The sequence below is a fragment of the Eretmochelys imbricata genome, chromosome 2 (genome assembly GCF_965152235.1).
Source record: "Eretmochelys imbricata isolate rEreImb1 chromosome 2, rEreImb1.hap1, whole genome shotgun sequence".
Lineage (NCBI taxonomy): Eukaryota > Metazoa > Chordata > Testudines > Cheloniidae > Eretmochelys > Eretmochelys imbricata.
The window spans coordinates 116389135-116413232 of record NC_135573.1 but is presented as its reverse complement, the minus strand read 5'-3'; the positions used below and the strand labels follow the sequence as shown (position 1 = coordinate 116413232).

Here is a 24098-nt window from a genome sequence, read left to right as displayed (position 1 = left end):
CAAAGATGAGAGAGGAAGAGTTTTTGGAAACTGCTTCTACTTCTCCTGTTGCTTGTATCTCCACTGTTCCGTAGCCACTTGAGCTTAACATGAAAGTTTGGTTTTGTGAATTAAAGTGCAGGCAATCATCAACTATGAATTAACTACTTAAGCATTTTGTTTGAGTCTCCTAGGTGCAGAAATTCATAAATCCAATCATCCAGGAACCTGTAAACCCTTTCAAGTTGGAGGTAACTGAAAACTTTCCTAATTGTAAATTTAACAGACCCCTGGAAGTGTTTCAGGAGGAGAATAGAAGATGATAAATAAGTTATGCTCAGAACAGGTGCTACTGCTTTCCCCCTCCCTCCCAATCAAGTACTTTATTCTTTTTACAGGTGAGCTCAGGCTGCTAGTTTGTGTACTACAATTCAATACAGAAGTAGCTTTTAAAAGTACAAGGTGTTTTACATCTGCTTAAATACGTATGCACAGTTAGATTACTTGGTCACTTATCAGCAAAAATAATCACATAGTACCAATCAGGCTTTTTAGTGCTATACCAGTACTTTATTTAACAAAACAAACTACAAAAAAACTAAATTTCAAGTTTGTTTTACAAAAAACAACCCTGGAGATGTAGTTTCAAGAGTGATTTTGCTTTCCCTTAAACTGTTTAAGAATTTGCAGGTAAAGTAAAAATGCAATTTGTATTTCAGTTGTGGTATAACTTCAATGAGCTGAACCTCAAATTGTCCAGAACAGTCTGTCCCTTCACTTTCAAAGGGATTCTCAAATTGGGTCTATAAACCATATCTGTTAAGAGCATATTCCCTCCCATACAGAATCATAACATTACTGTGGTAACTAAATTGCTTACAGGGAAAGGTGATTAAGATGGGTAGTATACTGCAACCAGAATGGAGAGAGTGCAGTCAGCTTCTGAACCTACGCTTTATTATAGTGAAAGTTCCTTGTGGTTTGCTGTTCATATATTTAGCTAAACAAGAGTATGGTATGTGAAAAACAAATCCAGATTCTTATGACCCTGTAAGGCTGCTGCACTCTATTCAGTCTGAGCACTGATCAATTGGAAGGGCATAAAAGTCTTCTATACAGCAATCAGCACCTCTTCAAAATGAGGGTAGCGCCAAGTCTTGCGCACAATACTGAAAATCTTGACAAGTATTTCATGAGTTACTTCTATGAAGTTAGCATTTTTCATCTTCAAAAGAACTTAAAATACAATTCCTTATCTCTGCAGGGGAGTTACTGTTACCTTTTCCCCTAGCTGCCATAAATTCAGTGCTCTTCAGTGAAAGTAATGGGTGTTGAGCACCAGCAAGGATTTCAGGAGTCCTTTATAAACAGTGCATAAAGACTGAAGTATTATTCCCTTTTCACAGATCTGTAAAACCAAGTACAGCCATCTTAAATGTCTCCCAGTCATACTAAATTTGCAACAGGCCTAGCACTAGAACCTTTTCAATCTACTGTCTTGGTCTGTGCTTTAGTTACTTGGCCATGGTTCCTCATGGTATTGCATACAAAATTCTATTTGTAAGTCTGGCTTCAGTCACTTCCTCCTGTATCAGATTTGCCTGGAAAGCAGTTCACTCAGATTCACTTTTGTGCTTATTTGTTTCTGCCAGACTGAAATTTCAGTGATAGAGCATTTGATAGTAGGATGAAGGAAAAAGGAGCATTGGTCTGAACTGTTTGACACACACATTCAAATTAATAGTCAGCATGCTATTATGAGCACTGATGTTGTAAAACTGATTTTAATCACTTTCCCAAAGGAGAACTTGCATTAATAGCTTTCCCTTTTTAGGCTAAAAGTTAGTGACCTGAGATGCCCAATATGTGCACAAAGTAGGCTACCTACACCCCTTTAAGTTTATAGGGGTAATCCTAAAACGTTTTACTACTTAATTCAAATATACAATTGCAGATGGTAAGGTAGCCCATTATGGCGAACAACCAAGTTGTATGTCACTACTTAGAGACTTCAGTGTACTGGATTGATCCACGTGCTGAGAGGAGATGCTAAAATCTATTATTGCTATAGGCTTGGCCATTTCACACAGAACTGCAGTATTGCTAAATTTTAACTATAGTATATTAAAGGGGAACAAGAAATTGGAACCATGCTATTTAATGCATGTAAAGTACTTAATGGAGAGCTAAAAGTAGGAAGATTCTCCCCAAGAAGTTGTTAGGGGTTGCTTACTAAAATTTACTCCTATCTAAGTCAATGGCAAGTTGCACTATAAGTATTTCATGCTAGTGGTGGAAGTAGTGCCTTAAAAATTAATTGTGATCACTACAGCTCAAGTCACTAAATAAAATTAGCATAATGTAACCCCCACCAAGAAGTTTTCCCTCTTACATCATACCTAACCTCTACCACAACACCCATGCAAGTGTAGAAATTTGAAGACTGGCTCTATTTCCTTCTGTGCCACATAGCACTACCTTCTTCCTCCCATTCCAATTGGCTGGGTGCCCATTAAGTGTGACCTTGATTACCTAATGTAATGGAAGTATTAAACAATTGGCTCTCCTTAAAAAAAAAACTTGTATAGATTACTTTGACTAATTTATAACAAGTTTTTTTTTTTTTAAGTTGTTCTAGTAGTAATTATTTTTAGTTCTATTTTACATTAAATTGCTTCATGGCTGGGGAAGACCAAGAGTTAAATGGAAGTATCATATTTGACAGTTATTTCTAAACACTACTTTAAAAAGTTTGCTTTTATTTAATAAAAAACCTACACTCACCTGAGTTCTGTGTAGTTGAAGAGCTGTACTTATTAAATCTCAAGTTGTACCATGTATCTGAGTGTTTCAGAAGTATTAAGAATGAGGGCCACTTTCTCATTTATACTAAGGTGAAAGAATGAAGTTGGATACTCCAAATTGCTACCGTATGGAACCCCCATCACAATAAATGTGTTCTGGTCCTTTGCTTTTGTACAGTGCATAGGGTTTGCCTCCTGTGTGAAGACTCACAATCCAGAATTGTCCTTGTTACCTTTATTTTCCTTGGGAATGTAGATGGAGATAGCACTTCATTTCCGGATTTCAAATTGACTCTAGGAGAGATGTTAAATTTGTGGTTGCCCATCACCACATGCTGAAAAGATTCTCAGTGAATTCAAGTACTCAGGCATAATCTTGAGATTAAAATGCAAGGGGTTCAGTCAGTTTCTCCCCCGCTTACTTAATTGTTTTGCTGAAGCAGGAGAGTATGAATATAATCTGATAATCATTTGACTGCTACCTTCAAAACAACAACTTTGTACATCAGCTAATGCAAGCAACCAGCCACTTCAGCTAAATGGAGGATGGTTTAAGTGTATTTGATTTACTATGATCAGCCTGTACAACATTTTTAATAATCTATTAGATCCTGCAATGTGTTAATTAAACATTCTTTACTGGCTAGTTATATGTTGTCAAGTTTGTAAGTCAAGCACTGTTAAAAACAGGAAGTTACTTTCCACACCAAGACAAGAGTCAAAATAATTCACACTTCATTTACAGGGAAGTTTATAGTACAGTAGCGCCAGTACAGGGAGTTTCAGACCTTAGACCCTGTTTCACACCCAGTGTGGAAATGATTTGCAGGTATTGTTCATCTGTCATTGGCTCAGATGCTCAGTCCCTGCAGAACAAAGGCAGATCAAGAAATAAGCACTAAGAAAACTATAAAACTAAAATACAAGTCCCAAATCACTGCCTTTCCCAAACTGAGCAAACTTCAAAATGATGACTAAGGGACTTTTTAAAAAGGTATTTAGGCACCTAATGATTCAGACAGGTTGGATTTTCAGAAGCACCTAACTTTAGGTATTTAGGTATCTATATTAAAAAAAAATATGGCCTTATGTTCCTTCCTTTTATTGTCAAAGAATTCAAGACTGAAATCCAGTTGCCTATACCAAAACTTATTCTCCTATACATTTTTAGTGACAGATCTGTACTTAAGTTTATAGTAATCATGAAACTAGAATCTTCTACAAAACAAATCCTATTTGAGGGTGCATAGCTTTGTATCTTTTAAATGTAGGTTGAACTGGCATGTATTTAATAATGGAAAATAACCTGAAGAAGTTAAACAAAACTTGCATGAAGTACAATCCAATTTAAAGTCTGAGTAAGATTTAGGTATTTCCAATAGCTGTCATTTCACTGTGACTCAGTTACTTAAATTTTGTTGTAATATACTTATAGCTTTCTAAGATCAAAACTTCACATAACTACACAAAAGAAAGGGTCAAAGTTAATTTCTTTTTTACTGTCATTTAAGAACTCATAGCTTTGTACACCTGCAGGGTATATTTGAAATTAAAATTTGTTTACAAAAAGTCTTTACTGTACATTAACTAGTCTGTGTAACATAACTTCATAAGACCATTATCTTTTGCATCCAATGTAATTTATGAAACTCAATGCATTTTGCTACTTGCGATTCTTCTAGTTTTTGTAAGGGTAGGGAAGTCACTGAACACTAATTGGGGCCTATTAATTACTTGAGCAAGCATTCCACAGCTCTCTCTATGGTCCAAAATACCAGAACTGTTGGCACAAAGTTAAATAAATTAACAATTTAAACAGATATAACTGGGTGATTTTGTAAAAAGAATCTTTTATATAGATTACATACCATTTCATGCTTCGCAAGTTTTGCTGCTGTAAAAATCCCTAACATTTATACAAATACATTTGGATTCTTAGGTCTCACAGTGTGCGCATTATATCAAACAGCAGCAAAAAAATTCTGTACTGCTAAAAGCAGTTACACCTGCTTGTGCCTTTAGAATACTAGCTACATTTAAAAAAATGTCCAGATAATCAGTGCATCATCACTGAAGTAGGAACATATAAAAATCCTAATAAAAGTAGCTATGTGTGCAGCAAAGAATGAAGTTCAGAGCTTTAGGATACTACATAATAAAAAATGCATGAAGACTCATATATAAACAGGATACAATCAGAATAGATTAGGCAACTACACATTTGGATTTCTGAAAAAAATCCAGAAACTTCAGAAAGGTTTGCAGACAAGCCAGCATTACATAGGACTCTAAAGGCACATTTCAGGTAGCACAATGATTCTGTTAAGATCAACTGTTTATACACGCACGCACACACACGCACCTTAATGGTTAACTCTCATTCCCCTGCCCCAAAAGCAATTTTGTTATCTTAAAAAAGGGATGAGAAGTATGTTTTCAGCAATGTTATCACTGGTCAGATAAATTGGTCAGTCCAAAAATAGTAAGTAGTATTTTCCTCATGTTGATATGGATTCTGTGCACTACTGCAATCCAGGAAAAAAACAGGGGAGGAGGGGCAGGATTAGTAAAGGCTGAACTGTTGTATTAATTAACATTTACTCATCAGATCCCACTGATCTCTTCTGTACCCTTTTGCGGGGCAACCGCCTTGGTGAAGCTTTATCTGAAGGAGAAAAGGAGACAAAATTACTTAAACTGCGGCAAATAGTACATCCGATTAAAAGGGCACATGTATTCTTATGTTTTTCCTGAATAGAATGGAAATTGCTATTTGGCTTTCCAGTACACTGCTATGCAGGAGGCAGATTTGAGACGAAAGAGAAACTTACTTGATTGTTTTTGAACATGCTATTAGCATAGTATTTAAAACCTATTATTTAACTTCAGGGCATACAAGTCTTCATGTTCTTTGACATGTACCTCACAGGACTGATTATTATTTGTTTGTAAAAAACAAAATAAAATGCTAAAATACATTTAATGAAAGGTGCTTTGCATTCAAAACATTAATCTGTACCCAGCTAAAAGGATTACATGCTCTATTGGTTCCTTTAGAAGCCATGCCAAAACCCCTACACTTACCTTCCGTTAATTAAACGCCTCCAGCAATTTGCATATTATTTTCTATCATCCTATCAACTGCTAGAGAGTAATGCTTTACCATCTAACAGCTGGAATCAAATATTCCTTTAATGGTTTGAGGTAACCACATCAGAATTCAGCGGGGCAAAAGAGATATTAGCCATGATGATTTTAAATCCCATGACTCTAGGAATCATTGAGCCTTACAATACTATAAAATAATCATTTGATGTTTAATCCTGGTAGTTTACAAAACTGATTATGGCAGGCCTACAACTGTCCTTTGCTCTAGGGATGCTTTTTGTGCAACAAGAACAGAGTAGAAGAATTTTCAGTCCTTGTACAAGACAAGTGCAGCTATTCATGGAGGGGGGCAATATCTAGATCACCGGTGCCTTTATAGATCTAACTGTTTTTACAAATGCTGGTTAGGTTAAGACACTTCAAATATGGGTCAGTGTCTTCAACAGTCTTACTACTGAAAGTGTACAGAGATTCCCAGACAAAAAAAAAAACTTTATTCTACCTTTTGAAAGCTGTAAATATACAGTTTTTAAAAAAGTCTTAAATCTTTTATATAAACATCTGAAAGCCAGGAAGTTCAAGGTTATTTCAGTATCAAGTCACTAATTAACACAACCAAAATATAAAATCATGCCTAAATTTGAACCCCTGGCTCCAGAGAGTATTTTATGCCTTGCTGTTTAGACCCCTATCAATCTCTCCATTTTACTCTAAAATCTTCTGTTGCTAATTTATGCACCTTTTCATATTTCTGATACACATTCCCTCTACAAACCTTATTCCCTCTAGTGTCTTCTATACCACTCACTACCTCCCCACCAAAAAGACCTATGGAAAGAAACAGGTAGGATACAGGAAGGGACCCAATAGTTTTGTAGCATTTTACAATTATGATGCAAAACCAGTCCTCAGACCTTTACCAGGTAAGAAAATACTATTCCCATTTTTATTGATAGGGAAACAGGCACAGGAAGTATAAGTAATCTGCCCACAATCACAGCAACTCAGTGTCAGCCTAAGGATTATAAACTAGGTCTCAATAGCATCCATGCCTAATCCAGCAGACCAGCATCCCTCCTGAGTCATATAACCGTCAATTTTCTAATGGTTACTCTTACACTTCACGCCACATTATCTAAGGCCACAGATCCATAGCCACTATCACTTCCATCAGCTTGCACAACTAATTTCATACAGTAGGTGCAGACTGTGGTACTCTTGGATGCTGCTCCAGTACTCACCTACCTTTCTCCCTATCCAAGTTTTCTCCCAGTCCTCATCATGAGTAGTCCCACACCATAAGATAGATTTGTAAAGTTTCACAGATTTGACTAACAGTGTGCAAAATTCTACATGCAAGAGATATTATGGCATATGCAGTTATTTGTACTAAAAGTGAACTAACTGTATTTAAAATGAGATCTGACCTTTTCTCCTTGTTACATATACATGATTTTTGTTCTTTTCACTAAAAAAACCCCACAAAAAACCCCACACAAAACTTCTCACAATTGCAGCCTTCATCTATGCAGTAATATGAGGGGAATAAAACACCTTGCACTTTTAAACTAGATTACCAAAACAGAGTCATAGATCCTCCTTTAGTTTTAGTATTCTTGTATCTATTAGATGTTGCAATACGTTGTTTACCTGCAACATCCAAGGTCTGTAATCTTACTAGGGCTGTTGATTAATCACACTTAACTCACACGATTATCTCAAAAAATTAATCGTGATTAATCGTCGTTTTAATCACACTGTTAATAGAATACCAACTGAAATTTATTAAATATTTTTGGATTTTTTCTACATTTTCAAATATTTTGAATTACAACATAGAATACAACATGTACAGTGCTCACTTTACATTATTTTTATTACAAATATTTCACTGTAAAAATAGTATTTTTCAATTCACCTCATACACATACTGTCATGCAATCTCTTTATTGTGAAATTTTTTTGTTACATAACTACACTCAAAAACAAAACAATGTAAAACTTCAGAGCCTACAAGTCCACTCCATCCTACTTGTTCAGCCAATCGGTAACACAATCAAGTTTGTTTACATTTACGGGAGACAATACAGCCAACTTCCTATTTACAATATCACCTGGAAGTGAGGACAGGTGTTCACATTGCACTTTTGTAGACAGCACTGCACGGTATTTATGTGCCAGATATGCTAAACATTAATATGCCCCTTCATGCTTTGGCCACCATTCCAGAAGACATGTTTCCATGCTGATGATGCTTGTTAAAAAAAATGTGTTAATTAAATTCTGACTGAACTACTTGGGGGGACAATTGTACGTCCCCTGCTCTGTATTACCCGCATTCTGCCCTATATTTCATGTTATAGCAGTCTCAGATGATGACCTAGCACATGTAGTTCATTTTAAGAACACTTTCACTGCAGATTTGACAAAACGCAAAGGTGGTACCAATGTGAGATTTCTAAAGATAGTTACAGCACTCAACTCAAGCTTTAAGAATGTGAAGTGCCTTCCAAAGTCTGAGAGGGACAAGATGTAGAGCATTTTTTCAGAAGTCTTAAAAGATCAATATTCCGATGTGGAAACTACAGAACCTGAACCACTGAAACTGAAAATCAACTTTCTGCTGGTGGTATCCGACTCAGATAATGAAAATGAACATGTGTTGGTCTGCACTGATTTGGATTGTTATCCAACAGAACCTGTCATCAGCATGGATGCACATCCCCTAGAATGGTGGTTGCAGCACCAAGGGACGCATGAATCTTTAGCGCATCTGGCACCTAAATATCTTGCAACACCGGCTACAACACTGCCATGTTAATGCCTTTTCTTACTTTCAGGTGACACTCTAAACAAGAAGCGAGCAGCATTATCTTTTGAAAATATAAACAAACTTGTCTGAGTGACTGGCTGAACTAGAAGTATGACTGAGTGGACTTGCAGGCTCCAAAGTTTTACATTGTGTACAAAAAAATAACTGCATTCAAAAATAAAACAATTCTACATTTGTCAGTTCAACTTTCATGAAAAAGAAATTGCACTACAGTACTTTTATGAGGTGAATTGAAAAATACCATTTTGTTTTTTACAGTGCAAATATTTGTAATAAAAAATATAAAGTGAGCACTGCACACATTGTATTCTGTGTTGTAATTGAAATCAATATATTTGAAAATGTAGAAAACATCCAAAAATATTTAAATGGTATTCTATTATTGTTCGCACGATTAATTTTTTTAATCGCTTGACGCCCCTAAATCTTACCAGTGCTCTCATGCTATTACAATGACTCCCACATGCAGTGATGAATTAGAATTTTATCAAAATCCAGTTAGTGTAGATGCATAGTAAAAGCCCCCCAGTTACTATAAAGCACTGTCAAAGTTTAAATGCCTCACCTCTTCTACTCTGCACTGAAGCCACAGGAAAGCAAAACAGAAAAAACAGCAAAAGAGAAGTTAGAAATATCCACAAGCATTCTAACAGCCTAAGAAAAATCAGATACTGAATTTGGGTTTAGCATTCTTAACAGAAGTTAGTGATATTTAGGACTCCAATACAGCTACACAACCTTAGTCTTAATGTTTTGTGTTTGATAAGTACAAGATCATACACTTTGATGATCATTTGATAGTCTTAAATGGGTTCATTCTATAGACTGAAAACTCATGGGGGGGGGGGGGGGGAAGGAGGAGGGGTGAATGTCTTATTCCACTAGGACTTCTCAGTAGGACCACTTCAGACTTCTGTGATCAAACTTTGGTTGGAGGGTCAGCAGTGCTGAAGGCCAGTCTATGAAAGAATGGGTAAGAAAAAAATTTTTTTTTATAGATCACTTCTGCCATGTAACACCTATTTTGGACTTCGCTTCTAGCGAACCAGTGAGATGGAATCTAATGAAAATGACTAGCAGACAGGAAGAAAAGTTTGTGGTGGCTACTACTGTTAGCTCTACAAAAGTCTGTTTAGAGTCTACCTTTAAAAACATCTTACTATTTAAAATAACTAATTACGGTGTAATACGCAAAAGTTATTTCAAAAAGGTGCATATGCTTAAGATACTTCTAGACTGAACCTGTTTCATGAAGCAGATGGCTTAAGAATCTGGTAAAAAATATTTAACAGTTTGATAAAACAAGTGAATCATGCCCCAGTTGTGAAAGGCTTACTACTTACTGATCTGATTTAAAGTTTCTTGAGGAATCCAGCTCATGTCAACGTCATTTTGATTTGATGTGCCCATCTCTACTTTCTGTGCTGGTCTCTTTCTCTGGAAGAGTTTGAGGCAAGAATATGTTTATCTCACACCAAGAGATGTGAACAGATTTGCCTTCCATAAGGAAGCTTTATGTAGTACAAATGTCAGGGTATTAAACCTAAATAAGAAATTCTTGTATTTAGTAAAAGCCAACTGTCATTAAGCACACACAAAATAAACTTTAAGCTTGTGAACAGTTACAGTGTCAAGCTCTCCTTGTAGCCTAACTTTAGCAAACTGGACACCTTAAGTAATTTGTCAGAACTCTAATAAGGTGTCAGATCTTAAGCTTTTTAAATTCTTATTATTCTCATTCCATGTGGCAGGAATTATATCTAGATTCCCATACAGCTCCATACATATCAATGATGCAGTACAGTATTAAATAATTACCAACAAAAAAGCAGAAATCTACAAAACACTACTCTTATCTCCAGTGTACTTGTGATCTATCATTTTGAAAAAAAATTTAGGATTTTTCCCTAATAGCATTCTATTATTACTCTTTGAAATCAACACCCTTGTGGTACCTGGATCGTTGAATTACACTTTCACTAGATGTACTACTTGGCCAAATCAATATGACGACAAACCATTAGTTGTAATATTATGATAGTGTTCAATACTCAGGGCTATCATGCTAAGGAAATACAAACATGTAGGAATACATGATCCCAGCCCCAAAGGTTACAATATAAAGTTAAGACAGGGCATTAAAAGTTGACATAACAGGAGGAAATGAGGAAGGACTTCAATGAGGTTGTAAACAGTATGTGAAAATGTAGTTTTGTAGCTGCACACTCCTGCCATTTGGATAACACCAGAGCCTTTTACTCCACAAGGCTGACCATTGCTATGGTGGAAGAAGGTAAGCAAAGGCACAGTGGTAGACAAGCAACTCATCAGCATAACTTTTTAAAGTTACAAAACAGCTCAGACATTTCTGTTCAAAGGCTAGGAGGAATTCTAGTATCAACCTGTTTCTCTTCAATTTCACTGATCAAAGTTAAATTTTCATGAGTTCTTTTGTGCCATAATAGGCCACAAAAGGTGTATTACTCTGACTGGAAGCTAACGCTTTCAGCATCAACAGAATACTATATATATATATATATATGATAAGTGCATGTACATAATTGCTTACTTACTTTCCTAGATTCTAGTAATTGATGTAGACCAACAATGACAAGTAGGCCAAGTCCTGCCAGGAACACGTACATGAAGATTCTTATTTGGTAAAAGGGAGAGAGGAAGGGGAAAAGAGAAAAAAAAGTAGGGTCATCTTCAGTTTGAAGTCTAATCCGTTGTTTAAAACAAAGAATGAGAATTGCAGAAATTTTATCGGGCCCCTGGAGTACCTCTGCACAGTGTGTGGTTTGACAAGCACTTTTTTTTTTTTTTTAAATAAGTTTATGAGGTCTCTCCCCCATCTCTTTCAGGAGAAAGAAAGAAGCTTAATACAAAGTACTGTGAAATACAGAGTAAACCAAATAGAGTTGTTTGGCTCTGATAAGTTACAGTAATCTTAACTTTTACTTGAAAAAAACAGGGCAAATTTTCATACAAAAGTGCCATTTGGCAGTCTTCAACAAATATATATTTAGCTGACATTTCTCCACGTTCACATTTGCTAAAGTTAACATGACATACCAAATTCTAAAATGGGGTGTGTGTAAGAGAATGAATAAATGTGACTGCTAATTTACTAATCAGTTACAAAAGCTATGAGACCACATTACATAATCACCTCTGTAGTATACACCACCTCAACGCACATGTTGCAAGAATACCCTGAAATCTTTACTGGTGATGGAGCATCCTAAAAAGTGGATACCTAAATTAGAACTTATGGAGGGAGTGTTCTACAGCCTGTACATTTCCTAGACTAAGTGGATAGTTGAATTCTTTTTCCATAGATTCCAATTATAGTTTACATCTCATTCAGTATTTAAGAGGTTAGGTTCCCTTATTATGAATAGTAGATCATCCTCCAAGGTCTTAAACTAACCAATTTTACAAGCTGAAGCTGACAAGAAGTTCTAAATCTATGAACCATAAAAATAATTGTGCCAAGTATCAGAGGGGTGGCCGTGTTAGCCTGTATCCACAAAAACAACAAGGAGTCCAGTGGCACCCTAAACACTAACAAGTTTATTTGCACCTGAAGAAGTGGGTTTTTTACCCATGAAAGCTTATACCCAAATAAATCTGTTAGTCTTTAAGGTGCCACCAGAATCCTTGTTGTTTTCATAAAAGTCACTGCAGAAAGAGCTTAACAATCAGAATCATCAAGAGAGACATTTTCAATAAGCTTTTGGAAATTGATTTGTGAAGCAGGCAAATTCTGGTACAGTCATCTGTAAATGCTTGTTATCTTCTTCAAAAGGGTGATGTAGGTGCTTTAGAAAATTCCACACAAAATATTTTAAGGTACGTTTAACAAGTAGTGAGAGCATCATCTCCTTTCCTTTCTTTCGACAATTTAGTTAAATGCTCATAATGAATGCCTCTAATCCACAGATGAAGTAAAGCAGCTAGAAGTTTCCCCAGAAGAAACTGCAAGCTACTTCCAGGGACAAGTAATTCTGTTTTCATAGCAATTGACTTTTAGCCTCTTTGCATTTCCCCAAAATTGTGATGAAGGCATATGTTAACTAGGAATTAGACTCACAATTCACATGTTGCCACCTGAAAAGAACCCCTCAGATTGCAACTTGAACTAATTTAAAACAGTGCCTCAGTACAGTGAAATGGTATACCACAGGTACTTCAGCCTTCAAAATGTGGACCGCATCTCAATACCCTGAGCCATCTGTGTCACCCTTACTCCCTACGAATAATTTTATTTAGGAATACAGCCTCAGATTGAGGCTATTCCTGCAAATACCAATAGGCCACACTTACACTCAGGACTTGGAAAAGTAATGAAAGCTATCCTATCTGAAATAGTAATATTATGGCTATATTTTGAAATACAAATTAGGTACAGAATTTTTCTGAACTCTGAGAAACTGCACATCCAATCAGTTTTATTTCACATTAAACAAGAATGCACAGCCTCTATTTCCTCTCCCCTCTTCCGAATGCTCTACCATCACCAGGCCATACAGGATTTCCAGCATCCCATGAAATGAGGACAAAAGCATTTTTAACTGGCCACATATAGAAGTACATTACTGCTGATGTACTACCAACAAAAGCAAGTTCAAATTTCTCTTACGTTTCTCCATCCAATCCATCTTCTTTTTCAATAATTGTAACAGTTTGATTGAAGACAGCATCTTGGAACACATTGCCCTGCAATAATTATGATTAATTTTTAAAACCGTTTAACTTCTCGTAATTGTAATGCCTTCCAAGGAAATGTGATGAGATTCTAAAAACCTCTGAGGACAAACTACTATGTGGAGAGCAGAGGAACCAATTAGCTCACAACAAAAAGGTAAGTCATATAGCTATGGAAGAAAACACTGCAAGGGGTTCTGAAATGAGCTAGCCGAAGACTTGAAGAGCAATACCTTTGGTAAGTATGTAGAACACAAAAAAAATCTTACATAAGAACATGTGATACAGTGTCCATGGCTTTAGCACAAATGCTATTACCAATTTCATGTCTTTCTGTAGTGTGATAGAGATGTTCTATTGAGCACTGAGGATCTTATTACATTGTTCACTGGAGGGAACTTTCAAAGGTGCAAGAAGCTGTTATATGTTTAACTCCTCTGAAAGTAAACGGGAGCCAAGCACCTAACTCCCATTAGTGCCTTTGATAAATCTTCTAAAAAGCTAATGACAACACTTGCCAGCATTGGTCACATTAATTCAAATTCATGGGACTACACAAATCTCACCCAGTGAGTTTACAAGATATCTCAGGAGAAAGTCAAGTTTTTCTGTAAAGACAGAGCACCATTCACTATCCTTAAGTGCTATAATATCCCTAGCTACTGTAAGTTCAAGTGTAATTTTATAGCACACAAAACATGTACAGATCTACAATCAAATACATATCCATAACAGAAAAAATAAGTTGGTCTAAGCATTTAATGGTATCTACACAGATACTAGGTGTTTTTTAAAACACTATCAACTGGATTAGCCTTTCCCTTCCTGCCCCCAATTCCACTTTAATTTGAAGGAGTAAAAGTAATTTCAAAACCATCTTACATTTAAGTCTTTGTAGTTCAGATTTATAACCAGTCCAAAGGGACGACCACCCATAGGCTCCGCAGGGATGAATGAGTACTCAAATGTGGCCTGTCTTTGTGGTGGAACCACTGTGTTCAGAGGAAGAGCTGTGAAATTCTGGATGAAAAACTGATAGTCTTGAGGGTACCGGAAAGAGGCATCAAGAGACTCAATAATAAAATCCTCTGTACCCTTGTTGGTGAAGCCTACCAGGAACTTTACAATGTTGTTTGCTGGAAAGTCTAGAACATAATATCTTAAGGTTAGAAAAGTTTGTATACGCCATGCCAGTGTTAAAGTGCACAAAAATGCCAGTTTAAACTCAGCCCCCCCAAAAAACTGTATAGTGCTTTATTAGGGCTTCAGCATTGTTTTATGCATGTGTAATGACATTTAAAACTAGCGACCAGTCAGCAACAGCCAAACATTTGATAGATTGCTACAGGACTCGTGCACACCTTACCTTCGCCTTTCACAAACAAGATAGTTGTATCAGCGCTAGGTGAGGCTTTAGGTTCTCCCGATAAATCTTCTTCCTCTTTTTCTTCTATCTAAGACAAGAGAATTTTTTGAAAAACCTATAATAAACAGTGAAGCAAAGAATGTGCACATTTTATGAGAACCCTATACATTAAGTGTAATGGAAGTATTTTGTTTTGTCCCACTAATTTTGTTACAGGATGCCTCATAACATTTACAGCTGCTGCTGATGCAGAACTATTCTGATGTGACAGACTGCCAACTCTCTGCTGTTTGCTTCTCTTTGACCCTGAGCTGCTAGTTCTCCAGCCCTGTAAACGGCTGCTGAGAGTTAAATGCAGCATGATTACCATATTCATAGGCTCTAGAGTACAAGAGGTGCTTAGAGTTGGTAATCTAAAATCGTGGAGTCTAGTTTCCCCCAGTTATGTGGTTGTTCTCTATTTTTTAAAAAAGAGCATGGTCTAAGCCAAGGGCTGTTTTGTCCTTCTCATCTAGTTACTTTATAATGAAGTGAAAACCAAGAACAAGGCATCCTCCTTGTAAATGTTTATGCAATATAAAATTGTGTTAAATGTAAACGTATTAAGAAGATTTTCAAGTAACTACTTAAATAGCCAAAATATAGTTCCCTGTTTACTAACCAAGATAGGTGTATAAGTTTGTATAGTCTCTGCATTATTTGATGACATGACTAAACATAAAGCAGTTCAGTAATTTGACACTTTAGTAGTCAACCGTTACAGGGAAGATAATCTCAACTGACGTCTTGACAAACACCTTTCAATTCTACCTAGAGGATAAGGCTTCTGATCACAAAGCTACAGGAGAGTGTCACTGTTTAAATGAACAGTCTAAAAATAACTTCAAAAATTCAAGCAAGTTTCCATACCCACTCCAAGATGGTGTCAGTTGCTTATTAAAACAAAGATCTTACAGAATATAGCTTAGACAATAGAAAGTAATTTTTGCTGAAGATAAAATCTTTGTTTAAAGACTATTTCAGCTTCATTTTAAGATGTTAATGGTACAAAAGTTGTATTGTGTTTGAACTCAGGTTCTGGAGTCCCTTTAATTGTTCTTTGAGTCCACATTCTGGTCAGGCTTCATTTTCTCATCCCTATATTATAATAGTATGACTGTCCGTCCATCTCTAAATAAGAGGACAGACTTTTGAAACAAGGCATCCTATGTCTTGTAAAAATTTTGGTCGTGATTTGCTATTCATCTAGGAATTCTTAAGGGCAGCAGCTATTTATAATAAAGGTGTTTCTAGCCTGGTAATGGTATTACCAATGCTACAATCCTTGAAATGAGGTGCATCTCACATTATAATATTGTTTTCTACTTGTAAAACTCTGTAGATATTTTGTGAAATACTGTTAATCACATAAAAGTTAGTACGTGAAGGTTACTTTTAACCGAGTTCTGTCAATTCGTTGGTCAAGGTTAGGCTTCAATTAAGCTTACATTCTAACGTTTATTCTTGGACCAAATATTTTTTTGAAGAAAATCAAGCACATAGGAAATTTTTAGAGTTTTCACTACTTTATTCATCCCTAGGAGTTCAAAAATTTACCTCTATTCCCTTACTAACCCAAAAACTAAGCCTCCTAACCAGAGAGAAAGACATCTCATGCTTCAATGCAAAGCCACATCTTGTGTTATTTCAAGACCAGTCCTATACTGTTTGAAAACCGTATTTAACAATTTTCAACTTACTACTAGAGATGGCTAAATAGACAATGTACACTGAATGTATTCCATTAATTCCACCAATATTTAATTCCTGCTGAATAGTATCCAACTGCTCTTAAGCTGGTCATGTAGTATGGAAGGGCATCAAATAAATTTGATGAAAACCAGTAAAATGCATCAAATGTATTTATTAAGCAGTAATCTAGTAATTCTTTTCCTTTATTTTATATAAAAATTCTCACACATCCTTCTCTTTTTTCATATTCTCTCCTTTTTCCTTTATTTTCCCATTCCCACACCCCAAGTTTTCATTTTAGTTTCTTAGCATTAATGTGCATGAGTTGATGTCAAGAGATTAGCCTCCACCAGGTATTTAACAGCTGAATGTTAAATATGCCAGAGGTGACTAGTAACACTACATAAATCATATCACATCAAGATTTTGAAATACTTGCTTCAAAAAGGAAAGTGATATTTCTGGTGGCACGACAAATGTACCTTGGTGATTTTATTTCAGACTGTAGATGTAATTAATAGAAGCAAAAATATGCCTCAAAACTAGACTTCAAACATTATTGCAGGGCTTAAGTGAGACTTCAAAGAGACAATATGACAAACCAAATTTACACTGAAGAAATACCATTATCTTTTTAAAGTGAATGCTGAAGTGGGAAAAAGCATGAATTGTGCAATTTCACTTGGTGTTCTCTTTTTAAGATGCTGTTAGGCACAGTGTTCCAATTACTATTTAGTTGTTCCTCTTATATCCTTCCTAGTTGCCCAAATTGAAAATATTTCTAAGGTCCTTAATTATACTTTTCTTTAGCCACTTTAAAGAAATTAAATATGGACTACTAAAAGTGATATACCTAATCCATCTAACCTCTAACTTAAAGAAGCCGTTTAATCTAATGCTTTGAAACAAAAATCTATGCACATCTACCAAGTCTGTGGGTTCATCTTCTTCAACTTCAGCTTCATCGTCTTCATCTTCAACTACCGTATCTTCGACTGCTTCTTCATCCTCCGTAGCATCTTGGGCTGCAACTAGTGAACTTGAACCTAGTAACAAAACAAGATGGAAATACCATAAGTCATTTTCTGTAAGTGTGGTTGACTAACGGGACGTTGGGATCATACTTCAGTTTTCCAAGACTTACATTTACTGGTAGGAGATATAGCTTGAGGCTTTAGTTGCAAAATATTATGCAGAAGTTTTGGTCTGTATAAGCAGAAACTGCTATCAGTTTGGAAACTTCACTTTCTATTGAATACGGTTTTAAAATTTAGTCATTTATGTACCAGCAATTTCAAAACAAATTAAAGCTTTGGTGCACACAACTGCAGAGAAAAAAAGTGAAAATAAGGTTTGTCAAGGTGTTTGCCATATGGTACTAGGAAGTAACCAAGCTGCTTCTTAGACTCCTGATTTTACCATGAATGTCTCATTATTGTAAGTTTATAACATTTGGTGTAGCTGATATGAAAGCGTTCTTTATTCCTAAGTAATCCACTAAATCTTAAACCTACATTTATACAACAGGAAGTTGAAAAATCAGATGCTAATTTATTTAGTAATAGTTAGAAATAATAAAACCATGCTATTTTATGTACATTGAGGAATCTGACTGTTTGGATTGCTTTCATTCATGTAGTTCAACAATTCAGGTCAGAATCTGGACCTGAGAGATCTTTAAAAGGCAGAAATAAATGCACCATTTTACATGTACATTCAGCTGAACCAGAGGTTCTCAAACTGTGGTCCGCAAGCTCCATTCACATGGTCCGTGGATAGTTCCCTCTAAGGTGCATGTCTGGGTGGCCACACACAACAAAATAAAGGGCCACCCACCTAATTAGTAGAGCTGCACAGGCATGGCTCCACTAATTAGGTGTCTGGACCCTGGAGAAGACACACATGTAAAGTGAGGTGGTGGCCTTGGGGGGGAATAGGGTGCAGGTGGGAGGGGACAGTGGGGTGAGAAGAGGGAGTTGGGGGGGAGTGGGGGGGAATTTGGGATGTGCAAGGCTGCGGCGGCCAGAAAAAGAGGCAACTTTCCCCAGCTCCAGAGCTGCAGAGAGATGGCCCTCCTTCCCAGCCCCAGCTCAAGGGCTGCTGCGACAGGGGAGAGAGGGCATATCCATCGCATTAGAAAGGTAAGACTACTGATATTAAAATGAGTTGTGCGCTTTTATTTGTAGAACAAAAAAAATAAAGGGTTTTTTTTAAATACAGTACTTTTATCCAAAGCAAATAGTTAGCTAATGATACAAACAACATTTGGAAACATCATTAAGTGGTCCGCCAAGACCCTATGTACTTTTCAAGTGGTCCACGAAAAAAAAAGTTTGAGAACCACTGAGCTAAACTAACTGGATGCTCCAGTGCTCATTTCCTATCCCTTGCTATGTGTTATATTGCAGTATTTTGGCTCAAGATGGGAAAATGTCTGAAATTAGAACTAAATGGAATCAAGCATCTAAGCCCTTCTCATTTTCAGTTTTAATTTTTTCTTAAATTTCCCTGGAACTTTATTTATTGTTTATTCAAAAATTAAAATGGTGAAAATTGGTAAAATATGAAAACAAAAAGCAGCAGGCAAGAGATGGGAGAAGGGGTGTTCAGTGCTCATGGGACCCAGGGTACTCATGACATACTGGTTGGGTGGTCTTTGGTGCTGCAGCCTGGCTCCCTGCCACTCCTGCTCCCCCCCCCCCCCCCCATACAGAGGAAGAGAATGGGAATGCACTGAAGGGCTGAGGTCAGGAGGGGAGTGGAAGGCTGCACCCCATGAGTACTAACACTCTCCAGCGGGGGGTAAGGGGAGTTCTATGCAGGCGCTCTCGGCTACTGGGACCTGGCTCCTGCCCATCTCATTCTCCAGGATACAGAGTCCCGTCCACTTCGCCTACTGGGCGGAGAACCCTCCTGACCTGGCCCTTCATCACAGCCCTATCCATTTCCTCACAGAATCCCTGCCAGCCTCTTCAGCATGCCTGGGCAGAGGAGGGTAATTGTCAGTTGGAGGCTGCTGCGCCTGCACGTTGGGGGAAATGAGATGAGCAGGGAGCCTAGAGCTGCCCCCCTGACCCCATCTGCTTCCTCAGTGAGAGTCCTGAGACCCCCTTCCCCCCCCCCAAATAATCAAAAAAAATTGGGGGGGGGGAGAGAAGAGGAGTAAAATCCAGATACTAGCTTCTTCAAAATCTTGGGGGGGGACGGGGGGGGGGACACACGCAATAAATACTAAGGCAAGGGCCTTGTAATATATCATATAGTATATATCAAATTATAGCAACGGATACAATTTAAGGACCCAAGAAAGTTCACTTTAGCAGGTCAAAATGATCAGAATGCTATAGTGGATTTATAACTAAAGGCATCTTGTGCTATTTTTCCACACCTGCTCTGAAATTCTTCCCCACCACAAATATCAACACTCACATCAATAATTGGTCTGGATCAATTTTCCTTTAATTCAAAGTCATTAGGCGTTTCATTTCAGAGTAGCAGCTGTGTTAGTCTGTATCCGCAAAAAGAAAAGGAGTACTTGTGGCACCTTAGAGACTAAAAAATTTGAGCATAAGCTTTCGTGAGCTACAGCTCACTTCATCAGTGTTTTATCACATTCATGATATATGAGCACCTATAAAATTAGCTCAAATCCTCATTTGTAAAAGTGAGTCCTGACACACATTTAAAATATGTAGGCCCATATTGACGAAGTTTGAAGACTACACATTTAATCCCCAATCATATGGCTCATGCAAAGCTCCCCACCAGAAACAGAACTGCATGTGTGCACAACCAACCATTTAAATGCTCAAGAACAAGAAAATTAAGACCACATTACTTGACCATATTACATATGTAATATTACATATTACAACTTGACCATATTACATTTCCTATTGAGTGGCATGGTTTCAAACATTAAGAGTTCTCATGTTTAAGAACATGAATACCTATGCACAACATAGCCATACCTTTTACAATAAAGTGTACTTTAATTTCCTGACAAGCATTCAGAGGTCCAACTCTACAAACATGCATATGAATAACTCAACCTATGTGCATGAAGACCCACTGTTCTAAGCCCTGTGATCTTAAAGACAGCCAACTTAACCCCATTTGTCTGAATTAATTTACCTGTTATTGTTACACCTAAAATTACTTTAACTGAAGAGAAAGGATATCCCTATTTACTTCATGCATTTGACAGCAATTCATGTGCAGCTTTACTATGTCCCCTGTGGGCCCAAAACCTGAGTGAGGCCTGGAGGCATCAACCTACCTACAAATAAATAGGAAAGATATTGTTTTAAAATATAGTAGAATGGGAATGTAAATCCAAAAAAATTGTCAGGGAGGTCAAGGGTAGATACAGTACCTGGAGCTATTCAACTCATTTTAGATTAACAGATTTCAAATTCATAGTGACCTTTCACTGTTACAGAAACAAAATTAATTCCCCTGCTTTCTCTTCCTCATTCTACCCCCAAAAATAGAGGAAAAATCCAAAGTTATCAAGTTTAAGGAACTTGTAAGCAAAAGAGCAGCTTTGCACAGCACGGAGGGCACCTACTCCCAAATAAACCAGGAGCAATTCTCCTCTTCTGGACCGGAGAAAAATCTGAATTTAGTGTGGCCCTACAGCAGTCTCAATCAGATTGATTTGAGCATAAGTTTTCGTGAGCTACAGCTCACAAAAGCTTATGCTCAAATAAATTGGTTAGTCTCTAAGGTGCCACAAGTACTCCTTTTCTTTTTGCGAATACGGACTAACTCGGCTGCTACTCTGAAACCTGTCAATCAGATTGCTTATTATACCCCTGCGGTCGGCATCTCTCATTGGCTAGTTTAGGCAGCCGAGCCTACTGGCTTAGCAGATTGCAGTCTATGGTGTCTATTTCTCCTCATCCATTATACAGGAGCCTAGGCATCAAATTCAGGCTTCTCAGATTGAAGTGTAATTCCTGTGATTTTCTAAGTGCCTAAAAATTAGGTGTCACAAAGTTCAGCCTCACAATTACTAAATCCTCTTGTGGATCTGTAAAATTCAAATTTTATGTTAAGCAATTTGTAGAAAGACTTTCTGAAACTTTTCAAGTTTACTGCTTAGCCACGACTAATTGAAATAATTTCAGCCCCTAGAAGATTTCAGAAAGTTAAGAGTTTGTGAATACTGGATTTATAATTAAAGTCCTGACATGACCTTAATTATAACCAGTGCCTGCTCTGTTATTTTATAACTCACTACATAAACGTGTTTTCTAAACAACACACTAATCTGTGATCCCTTCAATGGATTTCAGAAGGAATGATGATGTGGCAATAGTAGAAAAAGAGTTGCTTTTTTGTGGGAAGAGGAACACATGATATATGATGCAGTGCCCAGGAAGAAAAGAGTGCAAGTACAGCGTTGCCCTTCAACCCTCTTACAACTTAATATTATCAGCAATTTTCAAGGCTAAATCAGATAAAATTACAGTGTAAACAGACATGAGTGTTTTATTATTTGAAGGACACTTTGGGGAAGGGAAAAAAAGAAGCCTGGGGGCCAACGCATTAACCTGCCGTTTTAAAGTATGCACTCATCAATTTGTATAGCGAGTCCAGAAAAAGATCCTTACAGCCATTTCATGCACTCCCTGCTGTAATTTAGCAGCCTCTCTGCTTAGTCACACGGTCGAGTTTCGCTACTGGCTGCCTTGACATGATGCTCTCCCCCCCCCCCCCCCGCCACCCACCCCCCAGAAGCGAAGGTGCCTGCCAGCAAGTTACTGCTCACTGCAGCAGTACAAACGGTGGCCCCGACGTGTCAGGTCCCTGGCCCCGAGGCTGGCGGTCTGGGCTCGCTCTGGTTTGTGACACCTGCCAACGGAAAACCACCGACCCCCGAGCCCCGGCTCGTCCGGCTGCCCAGCCCTGCAGCGCGTCGCGCGTCGCCGCGGGTGCCCCGGAGGCACCGGGGAGCGCGGCCCGTGTCCGGGAGGACGCCCCCGAGCCGGGACCGTTTCGCATGCAGGGGCCGGTCGCCGGAGTGGGGAGACCAGTGACACGTCAGCCTCGCGGACAACGAGCCGCTCAACCTCCCCGCCCGCTTCTGGAAGGGGAGCTCCCCGCGCCCCCCGGCCGGCCCCCGCTGAGCGCGGGGGAAGGCGCCGCCCTTGCCGCCGGCATGTCCAGCATGCCCAGCAACAGAGCCCGGCACCAGGAAGGCAGGACCTGGCCGCCTCCAAACTGGACAGGGGGATCCCGGGCCCACCCCTCGCCCCGACGCTCTATGACCGGATACCTAGCCTCTCCACCCACCCGGGGAAGCCCAGGCCCAGCCCCTCACGCGCTCGCCCGCTCCAGGAAGGGGTTAACGTTTCCCGTTCGAATTTCAAATATCAACGTCTCGCCGAACACGAGCGCGCGCGTTCTCACCCAGGCCGCCGCGACCTCCGCCGAGCAGCAGGGCGGCGGGAAAGCCCAGCAGCACGAGCAACAGCAGCTGGGTCGGGGATCTCATCGTAGCAGCTACCTAGCACCCTCCGCCACTGCTGCTCTTGCCCAAATGGCGATCACCATCGCCTCCATCCGGGAACCTGGCGCGCTCACGCCACGCACGTTCTCCAACCCCGCCCCCGAACCGCAGAGGACGTGGCTCCGTTGAGGAAGCGGGAGGGGATCACGTGACTTAAGCAACACGTACGCTTTCTTCTGGCCCTTAGGGCGCATGCCCAGAAACTCAAACGCATATGTGCTGCGGGAACGGTCTCCTTTCCCAGTCCTCTAGTGCGCACAGGCAAGGTCATAGAATCATAGAATATCAGGGTTGGAAGGGACCCCAGAAGGTCATCTAGTCCAACCCCCTGCTCAAAGCAGGACCAATTCCCAGTTAAATCATCCCAGCCAGGGCTTTGTCAAGCCTGACCTTAAAAACCTCTAAGGAAGGAGATTCCACCACCTCCCTAGGTAACGCAGTCCAGTGTTTCACCACCTTCTTAGTGAAAAAGTTTTTCCTAATATCCAACCTAAACCTCCCCCACTGCAACTTGAGACCATTACTCCTCATTCTGTCATCTGCTACCATTGAGAACAGTCTAGAGCCACCCTCTTTGGAACCCCCTTTCAGGTAGTTGAAAGCAGCTATCAAATCCCCCCTCATTCTTCTCTTCTGCAGGCTAAACAATCCCAGTTCCCTCAGCCTCTCCTCATAAGTCATGTGTTCCAGACCCCTAATCATTTTTGTTGCCCTTCGCTGGACTCTCTCCAATTTCTCCACATCCTTCTTGTAGTGTGGGGCCCAAAACTGGACACAGTACTCCAGATGAGGCCTCACCAATGTCGAATAGAGGGGAACGATCACGTCCCTCGATCTGCTCGCTATGCCCCTACTTATACATCCCAAAATGCCATTGGCCTTCTTAGCAACAAGGGCACACTGCTGACTCATATCCAGCTTCTCATCCACTGTCACCCCTAGGTCCTTTTCCGCAGAACTGCTGCCTAGCCATTCGGCCCCTAGTCTGTAGCGGTGCATTGGGTTCTTCCGTCCTAAGTGCAAGACCCTGCACTTATCCTTATTGAACCT

At 38.8% G+C, this 24098-nt stretch overlaps 1 protein-coding gene across 3 annotated transcripts; it reads right to left on the bottom strand.

Annotated features, from left to right (window-relative positions):
* Positions 1-526: 526 nt before the first annotated feature.
* On the bottom strand, positions 527-23117 carry SSR1 (signal sequence receptor subunit 1). 3 transcript variants are annotated; one of them, XR_013345202.1, is made up of 9 exons: positions 22949-23117; positions 17459-17577; positions 14801-14888; positions 14317-14579; positions 13370-13446; positions 11298-11376; positions 10068-10161; positions 5146-5448; positions 527-3649 (listed from the first exon to the last, which is right to left on the bottom strand). XR_013345202.1 is itself a non-coding variant. In XM_077810669.1 (9 exons), exons 1-9 carry the CDS (start codon positions 23031-23033, stop codon positions 3643-3645), a joined length of 876 nt encoding a protein of 291 aa, XP_077666795.1. In that variant the 5' UTR covers positions 23034-23117; the 3' UTR covers positions 527-3642. The 3 variants fall into 3 exon arrangements, 2 of the variants coding, with proteins under 2 accessions (XP_077666795.1, XP_077666796.1); XM_077810669.1 differs by having other exon boundaries at positions 5385-5448; XM_077810670.1 differs by having other exon boundaries at positions 527-5448.
* Positions 23118-24098: the final 981 nt, after the last annotated feature.